This window comes from Aricia agestis, chromosome 19 (assembly GCF_905147365.1).
Source record: "Aricia agestis chromosome 19, ilAriAges1.1, whole genome shotgun sequence".
Lineage (NCBI taxonomy): Eukaryota > Metazoa > Arthropoda > Insecta > Lepidoptera > Lycaenidae > Aricia > Aricia agestis.
This window is the reverse complement of record NC_056424.1, coordinates 5,912,433-5,939,906: the sequence shown is the minus strand read 5'-3', so window position 1 is coordinate 5,939,906 and position 27,474 is coordinate 5,912,433. Positions and strand designations below refer to the sequence as shown.

Genomic DNA, 27,474 nt, shown 5'->3' with positions numbered 1-27,474 from the left:
TCTGTGAGAACACTTTATAGCGGTTGGCGAGCGACTTCGAGGCGGAATAGGCACGCAGCAAATACGTCGCGGACATGCAGTGAATCCGCCGCGCAGGCGCCGCGAATACGTTGCGGACGCGCAAAGAGACGACAGCGTTCTGTGCTTTGAAAACTCGTTGCAAAAACGCTTTATATTAAACGTTGCGTATCCGCCACTTGTCTGCGACATCTTGCGTGCTCGTCGTCGGCATGCTCGAGACTTAATTCGCTGCGCGCCCGCTCCGCCCTAACCGCTCGCCAACCGCCATAATGACAGCCCACTTTGACGTTTATATTAAACCAATATACTGATCAGCGCTTGTGTCGTGAACATCTAGTCTATTCTAGAGCGTAGGAGGTTTAGTTGACTCAGATGTACTGGGCGAACTGGATCCAGTAGGTGGCGTTGAGGAGAGCGAATAGCACGGGGAAGAACACGCGCGAGAAGCGGTCAATGGACACCGCGCGAGCCTTCGCCTTCGCCATCTCCTCTGGAGACTGCAATGAGAGATTCTTTTAAGACCCATAGTACAAAGAAGACCATCAATATAATTCTTTAGCCAGAAAACTACGCTAGAAGTGTATTCGTTGGTCTCAAGCAGGTGAGCGACAGCAACGCAAGAGGCGAAAATTTTACATTATCTGCTATAGCAGCAGTAATGTCTGCTATAGGCTATAGACTCAATAATCTATAGTATAGAGCAGGGGTCACCAATTAGTTTCGCTCGGGGTCCGCTTTAAGACATGAAATGTCCTTCGCGGTCCACACATTTTATAAAAAAATATATTTAAGAAATTACTTAGATATGAATGAGAAAAGTAACCATTTTTGTAGCTATTTATCACTCTGAAGTTTGAAGAGAAATATTGGTGCAACCTATAAATAGATATTGACATTAAATGCTGGAGATGTTGAAGTTCTAAGATGAACGAAGATCATCTTCAAATATGCTTGGTCCGCACACAATGAGTCCGCGGTCTGGATGCGGACCGCAGTCCGCCATTTGGTGACCCCTGGTATAGAGGACTAGTTTCAACAGGAAATCTGTATACGTCATTATTCTATTTGTCAGCAGAATATATTATTATTCTCTTTCGCCTATTGTATTCCTGTCGCAAGATCACCCTTTCGAGCTGACTTAATCAGTTGTTTAGATATTGTAAGATTTTACCTTAGGTTTAGCAGCTCTGTCGTCCACGATGATATTAATAAGACAGTATTCCATCAGAGCCATAAACACGAACCTGAAAAAGACAGTGAAAGAATTGTACATGTAGATTATAAAAGTCAATGCTTTTAATCCTCCGTATACTAGGTGACTAATCTCACCATGCTGTACTAGGTGGGGTATGACATATCCCAACAATGAAAGGCAGTTAAATTCGAAAAATTGTTCCTTGTGATTGTAAAATAATAAGTTATATAATTAAATATCTAATAATGAATTGGTTTAAGTAAAGTAAATTCAATTTTACATTATAAAATACATTTTATAAGCAAAAGTCCAAAACTTGACTTTTTCTTCAAACTGTAAACTATGAAATCTTTTCTTCAGTACAAAAATCAAATGGAACCTATTACAATCAAATTCTTCTCAATTTCTAAGACTATAGTATATCTAGTTTTAACCTATTTATAATATCAATTTAAAATAAACAATATGAAATAGAGCTTGGTCACTTAAGTTTCCGTAATATTGACACTTACTTAGACAGAAAAATTAGTATGTAAAATATATAATATGGACATATTATATTTTTTGCAAATGTGCCCAGTAGGAATACTTCCTATATATTAGTATAGGCCATATCCGGTATCCCTGATTTGATCTTCATTACCAGCCGATTCTTGTTCGAAACTCATTAGCTCAGCGTCACAGTCATCATCTTCTTCAGTCAGTGCTCGCAAATTTTTTTTTTCGATAACCGAGACAGATTTAACAAAAGTTATACCAGAAAATAATATTTAATCAAGTTAAAAACCAAATTAAACATATAAATAAATAAAAACAAAAGAAGTTACACTTACTTTTTAGCTACGTGCTGTACTAGGTGGGGTATGCGATACCCCAGCGCACTTTAATCACATTTAACAGAATTGGTGATAAACGTAGGACTGAATATTTGGTAGGAATTAAAACAGCAACGTCTTATTTGTAGCTATTGAGTAAACCAACCCGCATACTTTTTTCGTTTAAAAATGCTATCAATTTTTTTAGCGCTGGGGTATGTCATACCCCACCTCGTACACGGAGGGTTTATTTATAAAGACTTTAACACAGAGTCCAGTCACCATTTTCTTCATTCCAGAAATTTCTAATTCAAACAGGTGTACTTATGAAAATAGAAGCTCTCCTGGAGGTATCCAATTAAGTAAGCGTAGAAAAAATATAGTGAGAGGAGATTTGCAATCAGCAGTATGGAATTATAGCTTGTATAGCGCGCTTGCCAGGGTGGTGCGCTTTGCCACTTCATGATTTTTAGGGTAAAATTCAAAAGACTTTTTTTTTAAACCAAACCTAACGTCAAATCAACGCATTCTTCTGAAAATCATTTCTACTTACACTGTACACACAGACATGAACGCGTCGACCGCTTTCAGGTAGGAGACGGGTGGCAGCTGCGCCTGCGACTTGGCGTGCTGCGTGGACAACGTAAGCAGCGACGTCACCCCGAGCGTCACGCGCGCCGGCGCCGCGTCCGGCTTGATCCAGAATGACACCCACTGCGAACGAGCAAATGGGTCACCAGGTGCCTTACTCCCGAAACTGATATCGATTTCGATTTTCGATTTCCACGGTTTTTGACACTTTAGACATGCTTTAGACATCTAAAATAGCGTTATTTTCGATATCAGTTTCGGGAGTAAGGCCCCTGCTTAGCAGCAACAACAACTATAGAAACGGGAAAGAATGGACATACTGACAGACTTTATCGACAAAATGGCGGATTTCCTTTGTTAATCTGTCACTTTGTCTACTCTTCCGTAGAAAAAAACCGTTTCTATAGTGACCATCCTAAGCCTGCAGATGAAAAACATTAGCTACCACCACCCATGGAGCTTCGCAATATTTATTCATAAAAGTTGCAAGTACGTTGCCGGCCTTTAAAGAGGTATTACGCTCTCTTCTGCGGTTTGCTGGTCAAAATACTTCAAAAATACTGCTGGCGATAGTTTATTCCAGAGTGTTACCATAGTAAAAGGAGGGGAAGTAAGTTATCTTCATACAAAGGCACCGCGCGCGGCTTGTATGTGTGCGCCATATAGTATCAATGCGTCGCCACATGGCACACAACAAAATCTCGGCGATGCCAGCCTCTAAAATGACCGAGATTTTGTTGTGTGCCGTACGTGGCGACGCATTGATACTATATGGCGCACACATATAAGCCGCGCGCGGTGCCTTTGTATGAACATAACTTACTTCCCCTCCTTTTACTATGGTTTTAATATGCGTGGCAGGCGTTATTCATACAACTCTTGTTTATTAAAGTTACGGAATACTTAGCTGTTAATTGTTTCTGCTAAGCCTCCAGGCCACGACCCACAGAAGAAACACTGCGCTTGCGATAAAGAGGACCATATCGGGGATAGTTTTAAGCACTAAAATTGCACTAAAACAAACCGGATAACTTATTGCTGAAATAGCCAATAGGCCATAACAGGCAATCGCAAACGGAAAACGTGTGTATGCGGTCAGTATTGTTAAGGCACCTGGCATGGGTGATCAGTATTTAGTTCATTGGCAGGTTAGTTAGAAAAATTCGAGAACGGCTGAACCGATTTGCCTAATTTTAGTCTTGAAATGATCGTGGAAGTCCAGGGAAAGCTCGTATTATATAAGGGTGAAGCCAAACGAGCGCAATTTGTGAGTCGTGAGTCGCAGAATTTCTGCCGCGTAAATATCTTTTTATACAAATCATGACTCACAAAATTACGCTCGTGTGAATCAAACAGGACTTTTTTATGACACTGAATTCTGCGACAACTCACAAATTACGCTCGTTTGGCTTCGCCCTAAGGCAAGTGATACGAAGTTTACCGGGTCGTCTAGTTTTTTTTTTAATGAAATAAGGGGGCAAACGAGCAAATAAGCACCTGATGGAAAGCAACTTCCGTCGCCCATGGACACTCGCAGCACTAGAAGAGCTGCAGGTGCGTTGCCGGCCTTTTAAGAGGGAATAGGGGAGGGTAGGGAAGGGAATAGGGCAGGGGATTGGGCCTCCGGTAAACTCACTCACTCAGCAAAACACAGCGCTAGCGCTGTTTTACGCCGGTTTTCTGTGAGAACGTGGTATTTCTCCGATCGAGCCGGCCCATTCGTGCCGAAGCATGGCTCTCCCACGTATAAATATTCGTAGATTGTATCGAAATCGGAGATTGTACTTACAGACATAATGACGATGAGACATGTCGGTATGTATGTGTTGAACAGGTGATAGCCCAGGCGCCGCTTCAGCTTGAATATCACCTCCAGACATGTGAAGTTACCTGGAAAAGTACAGACGTGTGTCAAGTGCTTGGCGGTCTCGTTAGGTGCAGCCCTGGATTTATGTATAGGCAATATAGACCATGGCCTATGGGCGGCAGCGTTCTATGGCGTCCTAGAAGGGGCGGCAGCACAGATTTTTAAAAGGGCGGCAGCGTTCTAGGATGGCATCAGAGTTCGTACATAGGGGCGGCAAATTTAAAGTGGTCTATACTCATAAAAATATAAATCCGACCCTTTAGGTGTTCGAATGGATCTCTCCAGAATGCTCTTGTTTAATCTTTTAAAGATTATTTAGTTTATTAAAAACAAAATAAATATAGCTAATAGAAGAAGAATAACAAAGTAACAAGCCTTGTTCTGTTTTGGGTATGTAGTAGTCTTATCATTTTTAAATTGTCATAGCAAAAAATTTGATACCGAACTAATAGATGTTTAGGTAACAATTATTAGGTACTTGGGTTATTTGTATTTTAATAGTTAAGAGGGCGACTAACCCCAAAAATCAAACATCGTCCTTCTCTCTTCACACTTACGCACGTCTTTCATATGCCAGGTGAAAAAAAACGACGCGGATTCATCGCCAAATTATATAAATATACAACATTTTAAAAATCCGCTAGGTCGATCTCTCAATGATAGAATTTTATACAATGTGTTAAAATATTAACTTAGTTCAATGCACGGTTATGGCAATAAATGTAAAATTCGTGATTAGATGCATCTTTGTGATTTTTTTCTATCAAGAAAATTTTAAGATACTTATCGTGTTTTTGCTCAGATCGAATTCTCGGATGTAGTAGGTATCTAATTTTAGAAAATGAAACAATTCGGGGCTTATTTTCAAGTATAAAAATGAATTATAAAATCGACAGTTTAGGGTTAGTCGCCTCCTTAATAGTTTTTCCCATTCAAGTACTTCCTATATAAAGTACCTATTTTCGTAGGCAATGGTCAAAAGTTAAATATTATGGTAAATAAACTTTGTGAAAATTTAACTTTGTGTAATGTCCAGATTACTGAATAAACGTTTATTTATTTTATTTATTTATTTAATATGCTAGGAGACTTATTGGAAGATTAGTCTTTTACACCTAATTAATTCTAACACACGTTCGGCATAAAGCAGACAAACAAAAGAGGTTTGACCTACTAAAGATCTTGTAAAGATGATGAAAGAACAAATTTGCTTTTAGCCAATAGTAGGATTAGGTGTTCATAATCCTAGATAAGGATGATGATTTTTTCGTTTGCCCGGAGTATTATAGTAGTAGTATCAAAAAGCTATTAACAAACAAAAAAAAAATGTTGTAGATAACAATTATTTTCCTCCTTGTAAGGTAAGGTTTGAAATTAATCTTTTTGGTAGTAGGTAATTAATCTGTTTGTTGAAAAATATAAGGAAAAGTGTAATTTAAAAACGTAAATTCAATTAGGTACGTTTGTATTCCTACTAATTATAATACTTATTCATAAACGGTTAAAATTTGCAGGCTAACTAGACTTGCGTAATAGACATTACTCTTTGTAGTCAAAGAAAGTTCAAATATTAAAATCTATACGTTTGCTAATATTAAAAAACTTAAGGCGACGCCTTGATAATTTGGATGTAGGCTGTAACGATGTCGATTTTTCTCAACAATGACTAAAGCTAAGGAATTAAAGTTCATTGTCAGTATTAATCATGTCTTTGTATTTGAATTACCCATAGCATAACACGATTCGTCAACTTTTATAACACGGAATAATCAATCAAAAAGACCTCTGTAAAAAAAGGAATTCTAATTTTGCCAACAGAGGAGAGTGATTTAAGCTTCCAAAATTTGTACATAGATTAGTTCAAGCATACACTTTAATTTGCCCGTAGCTTATCTATACTAATATTATAATTCTGCAGAGTTTGTTAGTTAGTTAGTTAGTTTGTTTGTTTGTTTGAACGTGCTAATCTCAGGAACTACTGGTCCGATTTAAAAAATTCTTTCAGTGTTAGATAGCCCATTTATCGAGAAAGGGTATAGGTTATATTTTATCACGCTAAGACTAATAGAAACGAAGAAATAGAGGAAAATGTGCAAAAAAGGGGGGAAATTATTTGAAAGTGCTTATTTAAACGCGCTAATCTCAGGAATTACTGGTCCGATTTGAAAAATTCTTTTAGTGTTAGATAGCCCATTAATCGAGGAAGGCTATAGGCTATATTTTATCACGCTAAGACTAATAGGAGCGAAGAAATAGTGGAAAATGTGGAAAAAAATGGGCAAAATTATATGAAAGGGCTTATTTGAACGCGCTAATCTCAGGAGTTACTGGTCCGATTTGAAAAAATCTTTCAGTGTTAGATAGCCCATTTGTTGAAAAAGGTTAAATGTTATATTTTATCACGCTAAGACTAATAAGAGCGAAGAAATAGAGGAAAGTGTGGAAAAAACGGGGGGAAATTATTTGAAAGGGCTTATTTGAACGCGCTAATCTCAGGAACTACTGGTCCGATTTAAATAATTCTTTCAATGTTAGATAGCCTATTTATCGAGAAAGGCTATAAGCTATATTTTATTATTCTACAACTAATAAGAGCTAATAAATAGAGGAAAATGTGGAAGAAACGGGGGAAATTATATGAAATTGCTTATTATCTTAAGATTCTTAAGAACTTCTGCAGCAATTTGTATGTTATTTGGCAAACGTGAAGAATAGACCACGTTAAGGGACATAGGCTATTTTTTTGCGGAAAAATGTACGGTCGCGTGAAATTCCTAAATTACGCAAGCGAAGCCGCGCGGAACATCTATATAATATAATAAAATCGTAGGAAAGTCAATGCTGTTGAACATTGAATATTTTTGTACAATAAATAATACTTGGGACGTGATCTACTATACTAACGCGGATTTATGGTTTATTGTATATGGTTGGTATGAAATATATTTATGGTTTTTAAATTACGCGACAAAAACCATTTTGTCGCTTACGCCCTTTCCATTTCTTGTTTGCCGGGAGGGCCTCTCATAGAAAACAAGCAATCTAAAACATATCCGACACGGTTTTTAACTTTAACGCGGCGTCACCTAGTTTGGACTCGCTAATCACACGAAAAAGCACTCTGGAACGATTTTTCTGTAATTTAGCACAGACATAGAGTAGGCCATTTAAAGCAGGACATGGGCTACTTATTACGGGATAATGTACTGTTCCCACGGATTTCCTTATTCGCACAGATGGATCCGCGAGGAACGTCTAGTATAAAATATTGTGGTTGAAGATGTCAATACAATTTAACCACACATTTTCAGGTGGTCTGAACTCTGAAGACTCACGGAAGAGCATGTATTGGGTAACACTATACTTCCCTCTAGTCACCGATTGACAGTACATTTATTACCAAGGTCGATGTTATCAGATTAGGGTAGTGTTAGAAAAATAATAATATAATATTATGTCGTATAATCATATTATTATACAGTACTATACAGCACTTCTGTCTTATTAAAAACTGTATATTAACATTTGAATTTAATACCTAGATTTTAAACGCTCCCTATACCGTCCTCAGTTTAAAATCTATTGAAAAGTATCATCAAATCAAATCAATATTTTTTATTGAAAATATGTTTAAGCAAACTCGTTTTAAATATCGGAACTATAATGGTGCCTACTACCGGTTCGGGAACTAATTCAGCGAGAAGAACTGGCGTAAGAAACTCGCACGGGGCCTTTCACCAAAAAGGTATAAAAATATTTTACTGTGGTTTCATGTTTTCTCACACATTTCGTATATTTTATAGAGATGGTACATAATACTTTGTCAATAGCCCAGATTGGCGTAAGTAAATCTTTGTACATCACAAGTTGAATTTACCTGTAGAGTACACCTGCGTACAATCAGCGGTTCTGTTCTGGACCAGCTCCAGTTGGGGCAGTTCTATGTTCTCGTCCACCACCAGAGGCACCTCCGGGTCCCACTGGAAGATCAGGTCGTCCGTCGTGTGGGACACTGGAACCGACAGCCAAAAACAATAAACACAATATTTTATTAGATAATAGAGAGAGTTCCGAAACCAACTTACTTACTAAAACAGAAATGTGATTCCTTAGTGGAAATCAGAGATCGATTTAGATAGCAGAGAAGAAGAATAACATGCAAAGTATGACGCTAAAAATCCCAATGAATGTACCTAAAATTAAATTAAACTATCATGGTTTGAAAATGTACCGTATTCACTCGAAAATTTCGTTCTGTTACCAACAAAACCGACGTTAAAAATATTTCACCATCTAAAAATTCCTAATCCGAATATTAATTAGACGAAAATAAGTGCAACTATTTATGGACGCCAAGTTCAATCTGGTCCTTGAGATGTTGAAGATAAAAACGTGCTGACAACACAGCCCGCGAGGGCACTTGGCCCACATTTTACAGGGCCCTCCACCCATCAATTTTCTGTATCGCCCCAACAAATTTTACCTACCGAGTGCTTTCGAATGTTTGTCGATGTGACGCCTATTGTTGGACTTTATTTTCACGTCCACGTGTACATTTTTGATACGGCCTTTTGTTACGGGGCCATGGGATCACTGGGGCTAAATTTACACACGCCGTGTGTGTGTAAAATACTCTTTTGGTATGGGGGCCAGAAAAGTTAAAAAGCTCCCTAAAACTCGCCATTAAATTCAAAACATGTTTTGATAAAAATCTTATAACATATTTGATTTTCATCACTATGCTTTCGATAGTCTTTTAAGGAAGTAATAATTATACAAGCACTATTTTTGTCCTACTCGTGTGATGTGCCATAAGAGAAGACTGCCCTACTTAGTGCTTAACTCATTGAAAGTGAAAACCCTTTCAACCAAGCTTTGCCCGCTATGGTCGACAAAACTGTCATCTTTACCCATCGTTTGCGTGCAAATTATAGACTCTAGATCGAGTGAAATAAAGTCTACTTTTCCACAAAACCTATACAGGCAAACTATCAAAGAAATTAGCCCATCCTTGCGTAGCCCCTCTACGGCGTAGCTAGTGGCTACGATCTCGTAGCTCGTAGCTGACCTACATAAGGGTGCAAGGACAAGTCGAGAGTTGAAGTGCAAGTGACCCTAGCACTTCTTTTGTCCTTCATGAATCATGAAACTGCAAAAATTACAAGATAGTTAGCCCTTAGCAATGCTGCAGAGATACAGCCTTAAATTTAAGCTATGATACCAGTAGGGTGAGTCTATTTAGATTTTAGAGCGACCGCAGAATTACAATTTCAAGTTGGCCAACTAAATTGCAAAGTATACCAATAGCTATAGCGGCTTATGAGAGCTTGCACTTTGCATCCAACTAAATTGTACAACTAAATAATTGGACACCAATCGTATCGACAGAACCGCGATTCCTTTCCGATTACCCACAATTAAAAAGATGTCCAATTAAATTGTGAAACTACACAATTTAGCTAGGCCAACTTGAAATTGTGTATCTACGGTGACCCTTAATAAACTATATGTAACTAGCTGTCCCGGTGAATTCCGTGTCACTTTAAAACATTCCCTGGACTTCTACGAATATTTTAAGACTAAAATTAGCCCAATCCGTTCAGCCGTTTTCGAATTTTAGCGTTACTAACACAATTGAAAATCCATTTATATATATTATATATATAGATATTTCACCTCTGTCGCTCATTCTGTCGTTTACACTAAGTCACAATTTTACGCACAGACTTACTGTGCATTTACGAAAACTAAAGCCAATAAAGTCTTATAAGAAGCATCGAAAATATGATCATTATTTTGGATTTCTTTTAGCCTTAGAAACAGATATTTCAAATACTGAATATAGCACTCCTTTTGAAGAAACTTTTCTCCTAATTCTAGGCTCAAGTCTTAGCATGGTTTATTCTTACGGTAAAGTAGGCAAATCAAAGAAATCTGTTTGTCCGCAAAAACTATCAGCGTTTCTATTCTTTTTAATTTCTACTGTGGCCATGCTAAGCCTGAGTAAAGCCAAATCACAGCCATAAACCTAACCCAACCCCAGTCGGTCACCCCCCAGCAACATCCTGAGAATTCTTTTAATCATCTCAATAAGTTGATCAAAGCGGGTATAATGAGGCGCGGAGTGCCGACACCGCAGTTTGGAGAGCCACTCGCCACTCAATAGCGGCTCCAGCGACGTATTTTTAAATTCACGACGATTATTGATAGATGTTGACACATTTGTTTATGCTAGATTTTTATGGTGTAGTTCAGCTGTCTCGTTATATTATACTATACTAGCTGTCCCGGCAAACGGCGGCATTTTATGGTTGTTTTCCCAAAAAATGGCAAAACAACCATAAAATGATTTTCCCTGTTTTCCTGCTTTTCTCTTGAAGTATTTTCTGAATTTTTTTTTCTATAGACCTCACGGAGCCCAAGACTTTTCCAACGAATGCAAAACCGCGGAAATCGGTTCGTGCGTTCTGTAGTTATAGCGTCAGGAAGGAAAACCCGACTTATTTTTATATATGAGATTGCATAAGTACTGGTTAGTCACGCATACTATTGCACCTACAGTTTTAAGAGAGTTTTTTTACTTTAAAAAATTTCCCATCGTTTAAGCTTTGCTACTGATGTGATTATTTTAAAGATGCCGTTCTCAAGTTTCAGATAATTAGGTATTTGAATTGAAATCTACTTTACGTAAGGAATGTATTACTTACAGGTTTGCGATTCCCGTAAGGATTTCTTAGAGTTTTGATAGATTATTTAGTTCCCGAAGCGGTGGTAGGCACCTTAGTATCAACGTTCAGAAATATTTTTGTAAAAAAATTACTTACTCTAAATAAAAAATATTTTGATTATGATTTTTTTAAATTTTAACATCGATACATGAGTTATGATCAGAAGTGTCTAAAATCTGCAGATTTTTAACAATGTATTATTGTTTAAAAGAAACCTGCAGCAGCACCACCACTTTTTTGTTTCGACGGTCATAAAAATCGAGAATACAATTTGAACGCAACTAAATGCTAACATTAATAATTTATGTGTGCCTTTGATATAAGTCGAGCTTTACAGCTTTATGAAAGCCGCTTACGTGGAAACTTTTAAGCCAAGTTAAAATCCGGAGCGAGCAATTAAAACGCATGCAATGACATAGAAACGCGGTTGCTATTTAAAAACCCTAGGCGCTGATATTTCCTTCCCCTTTTATTCACGGAAAATGATTGTGAATGTAAAATTAAGGTGAACATCTGTATTTTTGAATTCTTTCAATGTGACATCATTAATTTGAAGTGGTGAAACGGCGTAAGTGCACTGTTGCTTGGCTATTATAGCTTACCTTTCACCTCTGTTGTGCTTTTAAAAATGCTATAATTAAAACACTGACATTCAAATTGTACAGGTGCATTTTACTTCATTAAAATTTTATACTTTATTAGTTTGTTAGAATTAAGGTCACTAGTTGAAAGTGAATACATGAATTTTCATTGCTACTTTTTATATAATTTATTAATTTTATAAAAAGTAGCGTTTTATAAAATTTTATAAAATTTATTAAGTACTGTACTTCATACCTGAGGTTCTATGACGCAAACACTTAGAAAATTATGCCAATATAATTTCTAGCACAAGCTGTACCTACTACGAGGCCTTGACATCATAGATCTATTATCTCGGAATTATTATGCAGAATAATTCAGAGATTCCGAGATAGAATTTTTATGATGTAACTTACGCGTTAGTCGCGTATTTCTTAACACAGGGTATCAATGTCTTTACTGCAACAAAGTACATTCGGTGTTTGCATACAGGGTGCAATTAAACCTTCCTGCCAAAATTTTTCCAGGGCTTATGCAATTAAGAGAGTCCATTAAACCAACAAAAATTGGATGTTATTTTTTTTATGACATAATATTTTATCCCATTTAAAATCGTTGCAGAACGGTCACTAGCGGTGCGGGGAATGATCGGGGGTGACGCGGGAGGAGGCGCGCGCGCGGGGGCACGTCACGCGCGGCCCAAGCATCGTGTCCAATGTCTTTTTCTTAACATTTTAGTACTGAGTGATTATAAAAGAAAAAATACGTGTATTTTAATTTTTAACTAGAATAAATATATCAAAATTTGGCAGGAAGGTTTTATTTCCTATACTTACACTACAAAATACTATTTTACGGCACGAAGACCCAAGTATTTGTGACCCCTATAAAAAAAGATTTAGTCACTTTTTAACGTCTCAAACAGGGACTAAATATTGTATATGTGGCGTGCTATGCACGACAAAGAAAGAAGGAGGAGAAGACGGCCTGTCATAAGTGACAGCCGGCTTTCCCTCGCTCTTCTGGTTTCTAGACTGTCAATCAGGGCGCAACCTACTAATTACTATCCAAGATAAAAACTGTTAGTTGCTGTTATCCCTGTACGGATAAATCCGTGTACGAAGTGTATATACGTGTTACAGGAATATACTCGTGTGTTTAGTTATCTAGGAGTTTTATTTGGAGTGACCTCTACCGAATTGCACCTCTGCAAACTTTCCTCCAAATATATAACTATAATATAACGCCTATAATAAATAAAGTGTGTTTTTAGTAAGAGAAGTATCTCCAGGATATTTCCACTATAACATCCGCGAACACAATCAAAGGATAGACTAAAACCCTGTCGATTATAGTCGGTACTCGCTGACTGCGATCTCTATTATTAGGTATTCATTTCACTTTGTAAGCATATTCCGTTCACGTTAAAGCCCTCGTAACAAGGTCAAGAATAAAAGCGATCATAAGCCTCTTACATTTTAGCGTCGATTTATTGGAATGGACGACAGTTTCTGCCGTAATTAAAATTTTGTGAAAAAGTGAACGACTTGGGAATTCATTTTTTGTGGTTATGTTATGTGTAATGTGTTGTATATTGTTATATATGTTATATACTATCATGTTCCTAATCCATACTTAAAAGTGGTAAATACATTTGCCGCGTAGCCAAGATCGCACCAAAATCCTATTTTTTTATCTTAGTCAAAATTGACCTAAAAAAATCTAACGGCGAATATGTAATTAGTGAAATTGTCGATTAATTGGCGTGTTTTTTGAATAAAGATTATTTGTAAATACTAGGGAGATACTGAATGTATGCTTGAATTAAATAAATTGGTATTACTTATTGTTAAGTCTGTTCGTCTAGCAAATAATAACATATAAATGCCTGTGCAATAAAGGCCCAGCAAAGAACATAAAAAAATACTCACAGCTCTCCATCTGCAGCTTGCACTCCTGGGTATCGTGCGGGTAAATAAGGAAGTTCATAGCACAGGACAGCTTGAGGGTCAGCTTCACCATGTACAGGATGGTCTTGTCCTTATACAGCCAGACGTAGTGGTTGGGTATGGTCATCGTCTGGAAGGTCACCGACTTGGCGTTCTTGAAGAAGGAGTCGGGCCGCCACATCTGTTTCAGCCAGTCCACTTCCAGCAATCTGAAATGTTTCAGCGAGGTTCAAGCAAGAGACAGAAAGGAGTGCACTATCAGAGAAATTGATTCCTAGGCATATGGCGGACCTTTTTTTTTTTTCACGCAGAGAAATGCATTAACGCATTCGACGCAGGGGATGGGGACTCCCACTGCGGATATGTGGGGCTCGTCACGGCGAAGATGGTATGTGCCGCGACCCTACCCACTAAAACTCTGCGACGCTCCTCTCGCCACCCAAGACGAAGCCACGGGCACGACACACCCACCGCAACTCCGTCAGTGGAAAGGCATATGGCGGACCTACAGTTTGTCAAGTGTAGCTGAAAGATTACGGTTATTAAGACATTGACTTAGCGTGACCAAAAACTTAGTTCCACCATGTGCCTATATGTATCAATTTCATTGATGGTTAATTTCTCTCTGCCTATAGCTACCCGTTAGGTACCCGGTTACCAGAAGGTCCGAAAAGGCCCTAAGTTATGGCTAGCTTGAATTTCAGTCTAGTCAGCGAAGTTTCATTGTCAAACATAAAAAGCTTACGCACAAAAAAATTAAATCACCTGTACTCCGTCGTCATATTTTCAGGTAACCGTAGTCTGAAGTCTTTCCAAGTTTGGGCAAAGAAAATGTCAGCAGCGTACGTCTAGAAGAAAGCAAAGCACAGATAAATAATAACAAAATGTGTAAATAGCTAACCAATTAAAAGCACTACTTATTTGATACACTCATGCATGTTTTTACCAACCGCCTTCTAACGCTAAGTGGTCCCCTAGCGGCCATTAAGGATACATAATATCCTTCAAGATTTCACGATTTTTTGTGTGTCACGTTCGTCCTTAGGGCGTAAGAACTTTTACAAAACATAATGTTTTTTTTAAATGTGTTTGTTTTAAGAGATATTTGACTCGCAAAGATCGCTAGGGAACACGCGTTAGAAGACCGCGGTTGGTGAAAACAGGCATCAACCTTGTACCACGACCAACTCGAATCTACTATTACCTACCTCATAAGAGTTAGGTGAAACTTAATAGCAGATTTTAGAATAAAAGTTAGAATTAAAGTTCATTATATAATTAGAAACAATAAAATACTATTTTTCTACTATTTCTACTGATTTACATTAATTTGTAATATACAGCACACGCCCATTTCATTAAAAATTAATGTAAAACGTTAAAAATAGTGAAAACGGTGCACGGGACTGCATTTAAGCGCTGCTCAACATGAATTTCCACTAAAAACAAAGAGTCTAATCAATATCTAAAAATATTATATCAAAACAAAATATGAAGTACTTTTTAGGTTCTAAAGTTTTACACTTTAGGTTTTCCAAAGAAATATACAATATACCTACTTACACTCAAACATAACTCGCTAAATTCTGGTGTAGTATGAAAAGTAAAACTACATTTTGGAAATTCAAAGTGATTTTGGATATATTAGCATGATTTTGAAATTATACCTAAGCATAAAGTCAAGCGGCAAGGGAAATAAAAACTTTTACACGCTAATTTATAACTCACACAAAGTAGAATCAAGAACTCTACGATTAGTTGCTAGGCTAAACTTTGATTCCAAGTGGTCCTTTGCTTAAATAAACTATAATAAGTAGGCCCAAAATATTGTTTCGTATTTTATATGTTTCCGGTGCTACGATGCTTAAGAGGAGTCCACACCGCCGTTTTTCCATACAAACGTTGTCCCCTGTTTCCTCCCTGGACAATGCTAGTAGAGTTATAATTTTTTTCCTGAATATCTACGGCCACTAATACAATGTCCCTATGTTTTCTTTTTTTTTCATAATTTAATTGTTAAATAAAATATGAACGTTCAAAAACCCAAAAAAATGGCCAGATTTTCCGCTGTGTTCAAACATCCAGAAAACAGATTTTGCAAGATTATACTAAAAAAAAAAAACATAAGAACACAGCTCAAGCCTTTTTTAATCTTTAATGAAAAAAGTACTAAAATCGGTAAAGTTTTGGAGAAGGAATCAGGGGACAACAATTCGTTGATTTTCTGCAGTTGTCTCTATCGCGTTCTGCGGTATAGGCTTGAGGTAAGGGTAAGCTATAGATATTACACGTACTTTTTTTTCATTTCTCTAGTCCCTGGTGTATCCTCTTAAGGATTGAACGACGCTCCATCGTTAAAAATCATGTTACAGTCTCTTTTCCTCATAAATAAAAAAAAAAAACAGTTACGGTATAGTCGTATAAAATAAATATTTATAAACCTAACGCTCATCTATCGTATCGTCAAGGAGTTTCTCCAACGAATCAAAAACAACAATTGTCCAATTGTCCAACTTCTTGCAAGAAGGTGGCCCCGTGCGATTTTCTTTCGCCGGTTCTCCTTGCTGGGCTATTTCTCAAACCGATGGTCATATGAATCATGTAGACGTGACGTTGAAAGCGACTTCAGTCTAGCACAATTATTGATACTAATTTTGAATAAATAATTTTTGACTGTGACTTAGCATCACAAGCTAACCAAACCTATCCACATACCATGGAATTCTCGTCGATGGAGTCGAGGCCCATGACTGTGACGTGGAAGTTGACGATGGTGGGCTGGTCGTCCTTTTTCGGCGGGCGCATCTTGTCGTACAGCCTTGGGTCTTCCGGCAGCAGGTCTTGGAACGCCACGAGAGTGGATCTGAAATAAACGTTGCAATTGAGTGTAAATGAAATGACAAAGAATTATAAATTATAATAATATTGTTCTACATGATGCCTACACCGCTTCGTCTGGCGTTAGTTAGGGTTTTCGTGGTTGGTTACCACTGTTGATCCTGGCGAAACAGGAGCTGCAGTGGTGGGAATGTGGGGTGGGCCATTTACCCGTTCAAAAAAAGCTAGTCTGGCGATAAGAACCAGCGCGCAGCGTGGCGTAAGACACTCGTTCCGGACAACATGTTTTTGCAAAAAGGTGGTTTAGTAAATTTAGTAGCCTTTTGTACCGGGTATAGGTACTATGGTTTATCGCTTGTTAGGGTTCCGTACCCAAAGGGTATTGTCCGTCTGTCTGTCTGTCTGTCTGTCTGTCTGTCTGTCTGTCTGTCTGTCTGTCCGTCTGTCCGTATGTCTGTCTGTCGCCAGGCTGTATCTCAGGAACCGCTATAGCTAGACTTCTGAAATTTTCACAGATTGTGTGTATCTGTTGCCGCTATAACAACAAATACTAAAAATAAAATAATATTGATATTTAAGGGGGGCTCCCATACAACAAACGTGATTTTTTTGGCCTTTTTTGCTCGTAATCAATAATGATAAGAGGTAAGCACTTGACATTTTCACTAAGGCCTTAAATATATGTGTACTTTAATAAATTATAATAATATTTAAATAAAATAAATGATTAAGGGGGGCTCCCATACAAAAAACACAATTTTTGGCCTAATTTTGCTCTATAATGGTACGCAACCCTTCGTGCGCGAGTCTGACTCGCACTTGGCCGATTTTAATTTTAAAGTCAGTTTATACCTAGATAATGAAAGATTTAATAAGCTTTAAAACCCGACGATTATAATAATGTAAAAATCTTTGTTCAAGAAAAATCTTGCCATCTACGTAACTCTCTACATTTAACTCCTCTACTTCTGATTGACTTCGGTGCCCTAGACAGTTTTTTTTAAATGAAATAAGGGGGCAAACGAGCAAACGGGTCTGCTGATGGAAAGCAACTTCCGTCGCCCATGGACACGCAGCATCAGAAGAGCTGCAGGTGCATAATTGAGATCATGCCAAAGTTGTTGGTTATCGCTGTCGATCCTGGCTTACTGGACTCATGAGTTGCAGAGCTGGGAATCTAAAAAAAACTACTTAAATATCAACATCAAATATCCAAATGGCATACAAGAACAAAATGGGTCATTTACGCCACGTCATTCACGTATAACATGTAACATTGTACGTGTGTGTTGCTCGTAGAGTCTAGGGAAGTGTTTTCACCTGCAGCTCGCCACTCGAGCCTTCGCCCTTGTGTCGGTAAACAAGGCTGCTTCCTTTGTAATTTCATAACGAACCACTAGGCTTGATTAGCTAAGCGGCTAAGTAGACTTGCATTAGGTTTTGTTTAGGAACCTAATTGTTACCGTAATGCAAAGAAATCATTTAGCTTTTAAAGAAACCTTATTAAATATAGTGTTTTAGTGCTCTGTCCAATGACTAGTACTGTCCAATCACTATTCATGTTCATCCTATGTTTTTCACGTTTTTATAGTTTGTGCGTTATTGTATTCGGTTGTACATATTTTTTTCACACTGTAGTATAGAGACAAAATGACTAGTCAGATTTGACTTTGTAAGGTATCATTAAATCCTGGATACTAATATTATAAATACGAAAATTTTTCTGTTACCTTTTCAGTTTTCACACCCAAACTGCTGAACCGATTTCGCTGTTGGTGTGGAGATATTATGAGTAACGGGAAAGGACATAAGATACTTTTTAACCCAGAAAAATATACCGTTCCGGCGTGATAAACAAATTTTGGCTCAACGGAGTTGCGGGCGTCATCACCAAATTTCAGAAAAATCGGTTCAGCGGTTTGGACGAGGTAACAGACAGACGGACATTTTTTTTTTTTACATTTGTATAAATTGTTTTCTTGTAGGTCATAATTGCGATGTTGTTAGTTATAGTAAGTTCCGGATTGCTAACTCTCTTTGCCTGATCATAAAATTATTTTAATTAGTGCCAAGTGCCAACTATAGTCTACAAACGCGTAGCCAGGTTATATAATTGTATTTTAATTAGTATCCAACGTTAAAACTTATATTTTGTGCCATAGAAATCTCTTAAACTACGAGGTCAAGTTCTGTTGACATGATTTAATTATTTATTTGTGTATTTTTAGTCTGTTGTGTGTTTTTATCAAATTAGCTTTAAAATACTACATGAAAACTTGAACAGACCAAATATTAAAAAAAATATTTGGTCTGAGACTGAAACTGAAAAAGCAGTTTCATAAAAACAGCTATCTGTGCTGCTTTGCTTTGATTCTTTTTTAGCGTTCCATAGACAAATGGCAAAAAACGGAACCCTTATAGATTCATCATGTCTGTCTGTCCGTCCGTATGTCACAGCCACTTTTCTCCGAAACTATAAGAGCTATACCATTGAAACTTGGTAAGTAGATGGAGTCTGTGTAGGGGCATGATAAGTCTAAAAAAATATATAATAACAAACAAACAAACAAATATACTTTATTGCGCACAGACATATTCAGTAAAGTTTACAATAACAGAAACAATAAATGAGACATGTACACAAGGGCGGCCTTATTACTTGAAAGCAATTTCTTCCAGGCAACCCTTTAACAAATTTTATGAGATGATGAATTCAGGAAAGTGGTGATGTGCAAAAGTATACATAATATATAATATAATATAATATATTCATAAAATAAAAAAATAAAATATACATACATTCGACTAATACTATAATATGCATAGTCATAATAAGTGTATATAATATATATTATAAATACTAATACATATTAAATAATAATACATACTATACTGTGTGTATCCTGTAACTATTATTGATTGATAGACATATTAAAATAATGGTTAAATACTAACGACTTAAAGCGATTCAAAGTTTCAGCTTGCCTAATATGATCTGGTAAGGAATTCCAGAGTAAAATAGACCTAACAGTAAAGGAGGAATTGAAATATTTAGTATTATGGGCGGGAACGTTAAGGAGAAGTTTTGAATAGGAACGGAGCTGTTTTCTATCGTAATTATGAAACACAAAATTGTTTTTTAGATAAGTAGGGTAATGGGGATCAAATAAAATGTTATAGAGTAAGGAGAGTACACGGAAATCACGGCGATATCGGATTGGGAGCCACATAAGCTTGATGCGGTATTCGGTGATATGGTCATATTTTCGTAAACCAAAAATAAACCTCAATGAAAGATTTTGTAGTCGCTCGAGCTTATTTAGTTGATCCTCAGTTAAATTTATAAAACAAGCATCGGCATAATCTAGCACGGAAAGGAACAAAGACTGTGCTAAGACTACTTTAGTTCGTGTAGGAAGAACATATCGAAGACGTTTTAAGGAATGCCAAATTGAAAATATTTTCCTACTGATTTCTTGAAGTTGTGGCCTCCAAGTTAAGTTGTCATCGAAAGACACACCGAGATTTTTTACAACTTTACTAAATGGGATTGTAGTACCATTGATGAGGACGGGAGGTAAGGAGTTACAGTCAATCCTGGAGACCAGCCCCGGACTGCCAATTAATATTAACTGTGTTTTTGTGGGATTTATAACAAGGCCGTGATTCTTGCTCCATTCACAGATCGTCAACAGATCGTTATTTAATTTACCAATAGCTGAATGAAGGCCGTCTAATTCTGACTGGATGTATACTTGCAGATCGTCAGCATACAAGTGATAAGAAGATGTAATTGAGGTTATAATAGCGTTGAGAAATAGAGAAAATAAAAGCGGTGACAATACTCCTCCCTGTGGTACGCCGGCAAGTATATTACTCCAGTCAGAAAAGCTATCGGATGATTTGACTCTCTGTCGCCTTCCTACAAGATAGCTACGAAGCAGCCCAATTACTGATGGCGAGATGTTACAGGACGCTAGTCTGCTTAAAAGGATGTCGTGGTCTACACAGTTAAAAGCGTTGCTAAAGTCCAGTAACATGAGAACAGTTAGTTTCTTTTGGTCCATGCCTAGTCGCACATCGTCTGCTACCTTAATTAAAGCCGTGGTCGTACTGTGACCAGTGCGAAAGCCAGATTGCAACGGAGTAAGCAGATTATTGTGCAAGACATACTTTGTGAGCTGTTGATGTATAATTTTCTCCAGGACTTTGGATAAATAGGGAAGGATCGAAATAGGACGAAAATCAGACGGAGTTTTGGGACAGGAAGACTTAGGTAAGGGAATAATATATGCGGTTTTCCAGGCATCAGGAAAGGTAAGGGACTCTAGACAGGAATTAAATATGTGTGAGAGAATAGGCAAAATGGTGTCTAAAATTGGAGTGACCATACTACGACTAATGCCGTCGTCCCCGACTGCATTCGACGTAATAGACATTATGTGCCTTTTAATCTCGGTCTCGGTGACAGGGGCAATAAGGAAAGGCTCAAAATTAGGAGAAGGTAGTGAGGATATAGATTGCAAGGTTCGTAACTTAATATTAGGGTCGAGGATAGAGGAAGAGGTAAAGTGCTTATTTAATAGGTTAACATCAATGGTATTACGATCCATTTCCGATTCAGAACGCCCCACACCCAGTGTCTTAAGCAATTTCCACGTTTTTGCTGGATCTCCATTTTCTATCGAGCTGTGGATGTGGCGCCGCTGGGCATCACGGCACATTGTATTGCAGCGGTTGCGTATTTTAATATAATTGTTTCGACACTCTTCTGTTTGTTTTTTTTTAAATTTAGCCTTCGCTGCATTTTTAGCATTAATCAATGCTTTAAGCTCATCTGAAAGCCAAGGAGCAGGAAGATGTTTAATCTTTACAGGCTTAACAGGGGCATGTTTGTCGTAGAGCGATTTTATTTTTACATTGAACTCGGCAACTTTTTCGTCGATCGATTTAGAATTTATTAAATCCGACCAGTCAATGTTAGATGCATCCTCCCTAAGGCTATCAACGTTCATACCTGAAAAATTACGTAGCATTAGAGTTTTTACTTTAGCCTTGGGAGGGCGAACATTGTATGCAACATAGACAAGGTCATGGTACGAAAATATTTCAGCCGAAGACTGCCCATGCTTAGCGACAAGATTAGGAGAGAAGACTATGATAAGGTCAAGCAGGGAGGGACGGCAACCTGGGGAACAATGAGTCGGATCTAGAGGCAAGACTTTCATGTTGTAAGCATCTAGAAGAGAATTAAGTTTACAGGAGCGACTATCACCTTTAAGTAAACAGGTATTAAAGTCACCCATTAAGATGGAATGACTGTAGTTAGGCGAAAATACTTCTAAAGTACTTTCAAACGATTGGAAGTAGTCGTTATGCATATTCGGACTATAATAAACACCTAATAACATTTTACTGTATCGGCTTACCTGAACTTCCAGAAGCAAAAACTCAAGAGCATCCGCAGGAGGAGGCTGCGCTGATGCGCTAATAATAGTATAAGGTAAATCGGATCGCAAGTATATAGCAACACCGCCTCCACTCCTACCAATGCGATCATTACGAATTAGCTTGAATCCAGGCAAACCGTAACAGGTAGATGGTAAGCAGGGCTTTAGCCATGTCTCTGATACAAAAATGGCATCCACATTAACACGATCAAAGGTTGTGAGTAAGTCAGCATAGTGAGCAGGTATGCTTTGCGCATTAATGTGAACTGCCTTGAAACATTTGTTAACAGAGGAAAAATTGCCCATTATTGTCTCTCTGAGAGGTACTGATGTAGTACTATGAAAACTTTGATCGCTGTCGTTTGATGACATTGAGAAAAAATCATCAGAAGATGAGTCAACACTAATAGTACTCATATTATTAAACTAATAATCTACAAAATAACAAAATATCAATATACAAAATATATAAATAAATAAGAATAACAATTAGTATAGTAATATAAAAATACCAAAAATAATAAAAATCATAAAAACATAGTCTCATACCAAACCAGATAGTATAAAATCACAAACAAGTAAAAATTAAAATTATTGTACCCAATATAAACAATTTATCTTATCACGTTATAATATGATGTATTACTATAAAAACTACCAACGAAAATTGGTTTGAACAAAATCTAGCAAGTAGTTTTTTTTATAGGTACGTCATAAATGGTAAATCTTAAATTGACTTATAAAAATAAATCAAAAACCTTTTAATTTCATAAAAATAAACTTTATTGCTGCTGCGGATCCCTTCATGGGCGTGTCCAACTCACACTTGGCCGGTTTTTTTTTCTGCTAAACCTAAAATTTAACTATTTTTTTGACGAGACAAAACTAAGGGTTTATACGTGGGAGAGCCATGCTTCGGCACGAATGGGCCGGCTCGACCGGAGAAATACCACGTTCTCACAGAATGTCGAGCTCAAGGTTATGGTTAAATATGGCGTCCATTTTTGACTTTTTTTTTTTATGAAATAAGGGGCAAACGAGCTAACGGGTCACCTGATGGAAAGCAACTTCCGTCGCCCATGGACACTTGCAGCATCAGAAGAGCCGCAGGTGCGTTGCCGGCCTTTTAAGGGGTAATAGGGGAGGGTAGGGAAGGGAATAGGGGAGGGTACAGAAGGGAATAGGGGAGGGTACGGAAGGAAATAGGGGAGGGTAGGGAAGGGAAAAGGGTAGAAGATTGGGCCTCCGGTAAACTCACTCACTCGGCGAAACACAGCGGAAGCGCTGTTTCACGCCGGTTTTCTGTGAGGACGTGGTATTTCTCCGGTCGAGCCGGCCCATTCGTGCCGAAGCATGGCTCTCCCACGTCGAACGACTTTAACCAAAGATTTGCCATTTTGCGTTGTAGTTATAGTTATAGTAACAGTGCTCCCAAAGTGATAATATGCATTGAAGTTTTCGAAATTTTTCGGCAACGGTCGTATTTCCCGAGCGACGGTAGACGATATCGCATTTTCTAAAATGTGCATTGCGTTTAAGATACATGTATTTAGTCAAAGTTGGTCGTGATATTTCTGTAGCTTTTGTAACACGGTCATTATTCACGGTCATTCATGCGCATTATTAATTTTGGAGGACTGTACAGCTGTTATAGATAAAGTAAGTTGGTGCAACCCACCCTAATTGAAATCATTGAGGGATATTTGAGGTACGACGTACGTACTGTAGGTACTTATATTTAACATCAAAAAAATCCGTAGAATGTGGTGCTAGAAGAGCATAATACAAACGAGATTTCCATACATTTCCTGTCATATAATGAGTACAAAATGAAATGGTCCGTGTATTTTTAATGATATCTGGAATCATCACCGTGGTTCGGTGTCGTCTCTTCAACATTATATTTGGAAAAATCATTTGGAAATATTCGTTTTAACCTAGTTTTAACCGGAAGGCAGGGTTATGTATGTTTAAATGTTTTTTGAGTGTAGGTATGTTTATATATATATTGTATATTTCTTTGTTTCGCTCTAGTCTAAATTAGTTGACTCTAGACTCAGGGCTAACAGGCTAGACTCCAGCCTCTTACGACGTAATGAAACCGAACCATTTTTGAAGAAGCTGATACTTAACTGGTGATGAAAAGTGGATCACGTACAAGAACGTGCGAAAAAGATCGTGGTCAAAGGCCGGTCAGGCTTCACAGACTGTGGCGAAACCCGAGTTAACTAGCAACAAGGTAATGATGTGTGTGTGGTGGGATTGGGGGGGCATTATATTTCCATACCTATACGACCTTCAAGAAGGGAGCGTATTCCCTCTTAAAAGGCCGGCAACGCACCTGCAGCTCTTCTGATGTTGCGAGTGTACATGGGCGACGGTAGTTGCTTTCCATCAGGTGAACCGTTTGCTCGTTTGCCCCCTTATTCCATAAAAAATGAGCTGTTACCGCCAGTCAGGACCATCGATTCTTAACTGTACTGCGAACAACTGACGAGATTAAAGCAAGAAGTTGAGAGAAAGCGGCCGGAATCAATCAACAGAAGGGGTGTGGTTTTTCACCATGATGACGCTAGACGGAACGGAAAATAAACGGAGTTTGGCTGGGAGGTGTTAATGCATCCACCGTATAGTCCTGACCTTGCACCTTCAGATTTCCACCTGTTTCGGTCGCTGCAGAATTCCTTAGGCAGTGTCAGGTTGACATCACAACAGGACTGCCAAAACCACTTGTCACAGTTTTTTCACCAGAAGCCCAATATTTTTATAGCAATTATAGGATCATGTCCCTACCAACAAGATGGCAAAAAGTTTTCGAACAAAATGGCACGTATACAACTTTAGTCAATTGTAAATAAACTTTATAAAAAACCTTTTGAATTTTTATATAAAATGCGAAGAATTATAGTACGGGAGCCCTAGAACATTTTTTTTATTACTATCAAGCAAATTTTTGTGAGTAGCTTCATTTTGATAAGACGAACAACATTTTTATCTGCGAAAAATCTTGAAAGTGGTAGCTAACAGAAATAGAAAGGGTTTCATACTTTGATTTGATGGTCCAAAAATATGGATTGTTCTATTTGTAGGACAATGTTACACTTAAATTATATAACTAAACTAGCTGTTACCCGCGACTTCGTCCGCGTCAACAAAATGTAAAATAAAGGTAAGGTAAAAAATAAAAAAAGTAAAAATATGTCTTCCTCCTTTATTGAAAGTCGGTTAAAAGGTAGCCTAAGTTACTCCTTATTATATTCGCTATCTGCTAAAAAAAGTCCCGTTAAAATTGCCCCAGCCGTTTCAGAGATTAGCCGGAACAAACAGACAGACATACAGACAGACAAAAATTGTAAAAAGTGCTATTTTGGTATATGTCCCGTATGTACATTCATATGCATGTAGTAAAAGACGGTTCTTTCAATATTACAAACAGACACTCCAATTTTATTTATATGTATATGTAGATGTATAGATTAACCTATCAATATACAAAAAATCAAGCTGATTTTAGGGTTCCGTTGGAGGGTTCAGTAGTGAACCAAGTTTTGTTGATTACAGAACCCTATAAACAACACCTAGATATCACATTCACAACACTATAGATATAATTTGGAGTTTGGACTCACTCGACATAAGGTGATGCCAGATGCAATTGCTGTCCACGTTGATTCAGGATGGAACAACAAAAGAACAAATAACGACGAGGGGCATTATTTGTTAATCATCATAATGATGGCTCTTGATCAACATCGATTATTATTCATAATAAAGACAACAATAAAACAAAAATATTTTTATTCAAAATAAGTTTTATACAACTTTTTCTGAACGTCGAGACTACACTGATGCCTACCACCGGTACTGTCCCCTACCGCCTGAACTTACCCGGTGAGAAGAAGAGACAGCTTCGCAATCTTGGCTATCCATCAATCATCATGGCTCATTACAGATAGAGCCTATTAAATGAAACAAAATATTATGTTATAAAAACACTTCCTTATTGTGTTGTTGGAACCCTAACCAGCTTATTTTTTTACTAGCTAGCTTTTGCCTCCGACCCCGCCTGCGTGAATACGGTATCTCACAGAAACAATAGTTGTCAAGAACATATGTGCTTAATGTAAATTTTTTTTTATAAAAATTTTTAATAGTTTGCTCCCGAAGAAGAAGCAATAAATTATACTCTCTAACAAACTTTTGCTTTTATAATAATGAATGATAAATGTAATGTTTGTTTTTCAGAAAATGTATGATGTATAATTTTGAAATAATGATGAATGATAAAATTTGTAATGTTTGTTTCCCAGAGAATATGTGATGTATAATTTTGAAATAGTGATGATAAATGTAATGTTTTGTGAGAACATGTAAAAGACAAAAAATGTAAATGTCTATACTTAGGAAGTGTTTGCCAAATGTACCACTCAATTTATTTTTGTAACACGTGTTTCTCGCCATGTATAATAATTTGTAAATTATTTTGTGAGAAATAAAGTCTTAAACCGTAAAACCGTATTAAGCATTATTCTTACTTCTACAAACTTCTGGCTCAATCTATGAGACCTGTCTAGGTCTAGTAATTATTACTAATATTATAAGTAATTAGTAACTAAATATTAATAATAATTTGTATAACTTACTGTGCATAACACAAGTCGCCAGCACCAAACCATAGTCGTATCAAAATCATAAAAATCCAAAGCAACTTCACCGCTATCATTGTTTGTAAATCTATTCACATATTTATAACATAAACATTTATTATAATAGTCTAAATCATTTGTTATAATAATCTATTGTATATTATAAGCGGTCGATCATTTTCGTCGCGAAAAACAACTTTTGCCAGTTGTCTTCGAAAGCGCGCGAAACAATGATAAGCTTATGGAAAATTCAAGTTTTAAATTTTTGCGCATGCGTCAACGTAATCTTGTAGTAAAAAGGTAGATTTTGAATGCATTAAAAGGTTTTTTATAACATAAGTGGACAAACGAACAAACGGGTTTTATAACATAAGGGGACAAACGAACAAACACCTGATGGAAAGCAACTATAGTCGTCCATGGACACATCATCGGAAGAGTTGCAACTGCGTTGCCGGCCTTTTAAGAGGGAATATACGCTCTCTTCTTGAAGGTTTGCAGGTCGTATTGGTCCGGAAATGCTGCTGGCGACAGTTTATTCCAGAGTAGTGGATTGTGAATGCCTTAAAAAATTTCTAGTTTTATAAATATAGCGTAAAATCCTTTATTCGGTACTATTAAAAGGAAAAAAGAAAATGCGGAAAACTTGCCTATATTTTTCGAAATATCGCAAATAAAAATAGACATTTTACTATACAAATTTTACTTCCTTACTAATATTATAAGTGCGAAAACGTGTCTGTCTGTCTGTAACCTCTTTAAGCCTAAACCACTGAACCGTTTTTGCTGAAA

The 27,474-nt window shown here is 37.3% G+C and overlaps 1 protein-coding gene across 1 annotated transcript; it reads right to left on the bottom strand.

Moving 5' to 3' along the window:
• Nucleotides 1-277: 277 nt before the first annotated feature.
• On the bottom strand, nucleotides 278-26,823 carry LOC121736689 (glycine receptor subunit alpha-3-like). The gene is made up of 9 exons (XM_042128055.1): nucleotides 26,680-26,823; nucleotides 16,464-16,611; nucleotides 14,514-14,596; nucleotides 13,731-13,957; nucleotides 8,367-8,501; nucleotides 4,412-4,512; nucleotides 2,585-2,745; nucleotides 1,193-1,265; nucleotides 278-518 (listed from the first exon to the last, which is right to left on the bottom strand). The coding sequence occupies exons 1-9, from the start codon at nucleotides 26,757-26,759 to the stop codon at nucleotides 390-392; spliced, it is 1,137 nt and encodes a 378-aa protein (XP_041983989.1). The 5' UTR covers nucleotides 26,760-26,823; the 3' UTR covers nucleotides 278-389.
• Nucleotides 26,824-27,474: the final 651 nt, after the last annotated feature.

Excerpts from the sequence above, each read along its gene's own strand:
- LOC121736689 (XM_042128055.1), bottom strand. The coding sequence starts at position 26,759 with ATGATAGCGGTGAAGTTGCTTTGGATTTTTATGATTTTGATACGACTA. Across the intron at positions 14,597-16,463 it reads CCATCGACGAGAATTCCATG|ACGTACGCTGCTGACATTTT; the intron begins GTATGTGGATAG and ends GCTTTCTTCTAG. Across the intron at positions 4,513-8,366 it reads TACGCAGGTGTACTCTACAG|GTAACTTCACATGTCTGGAG; the intron begins GTAAATTCAACT and ends GTACTTTTCCAG.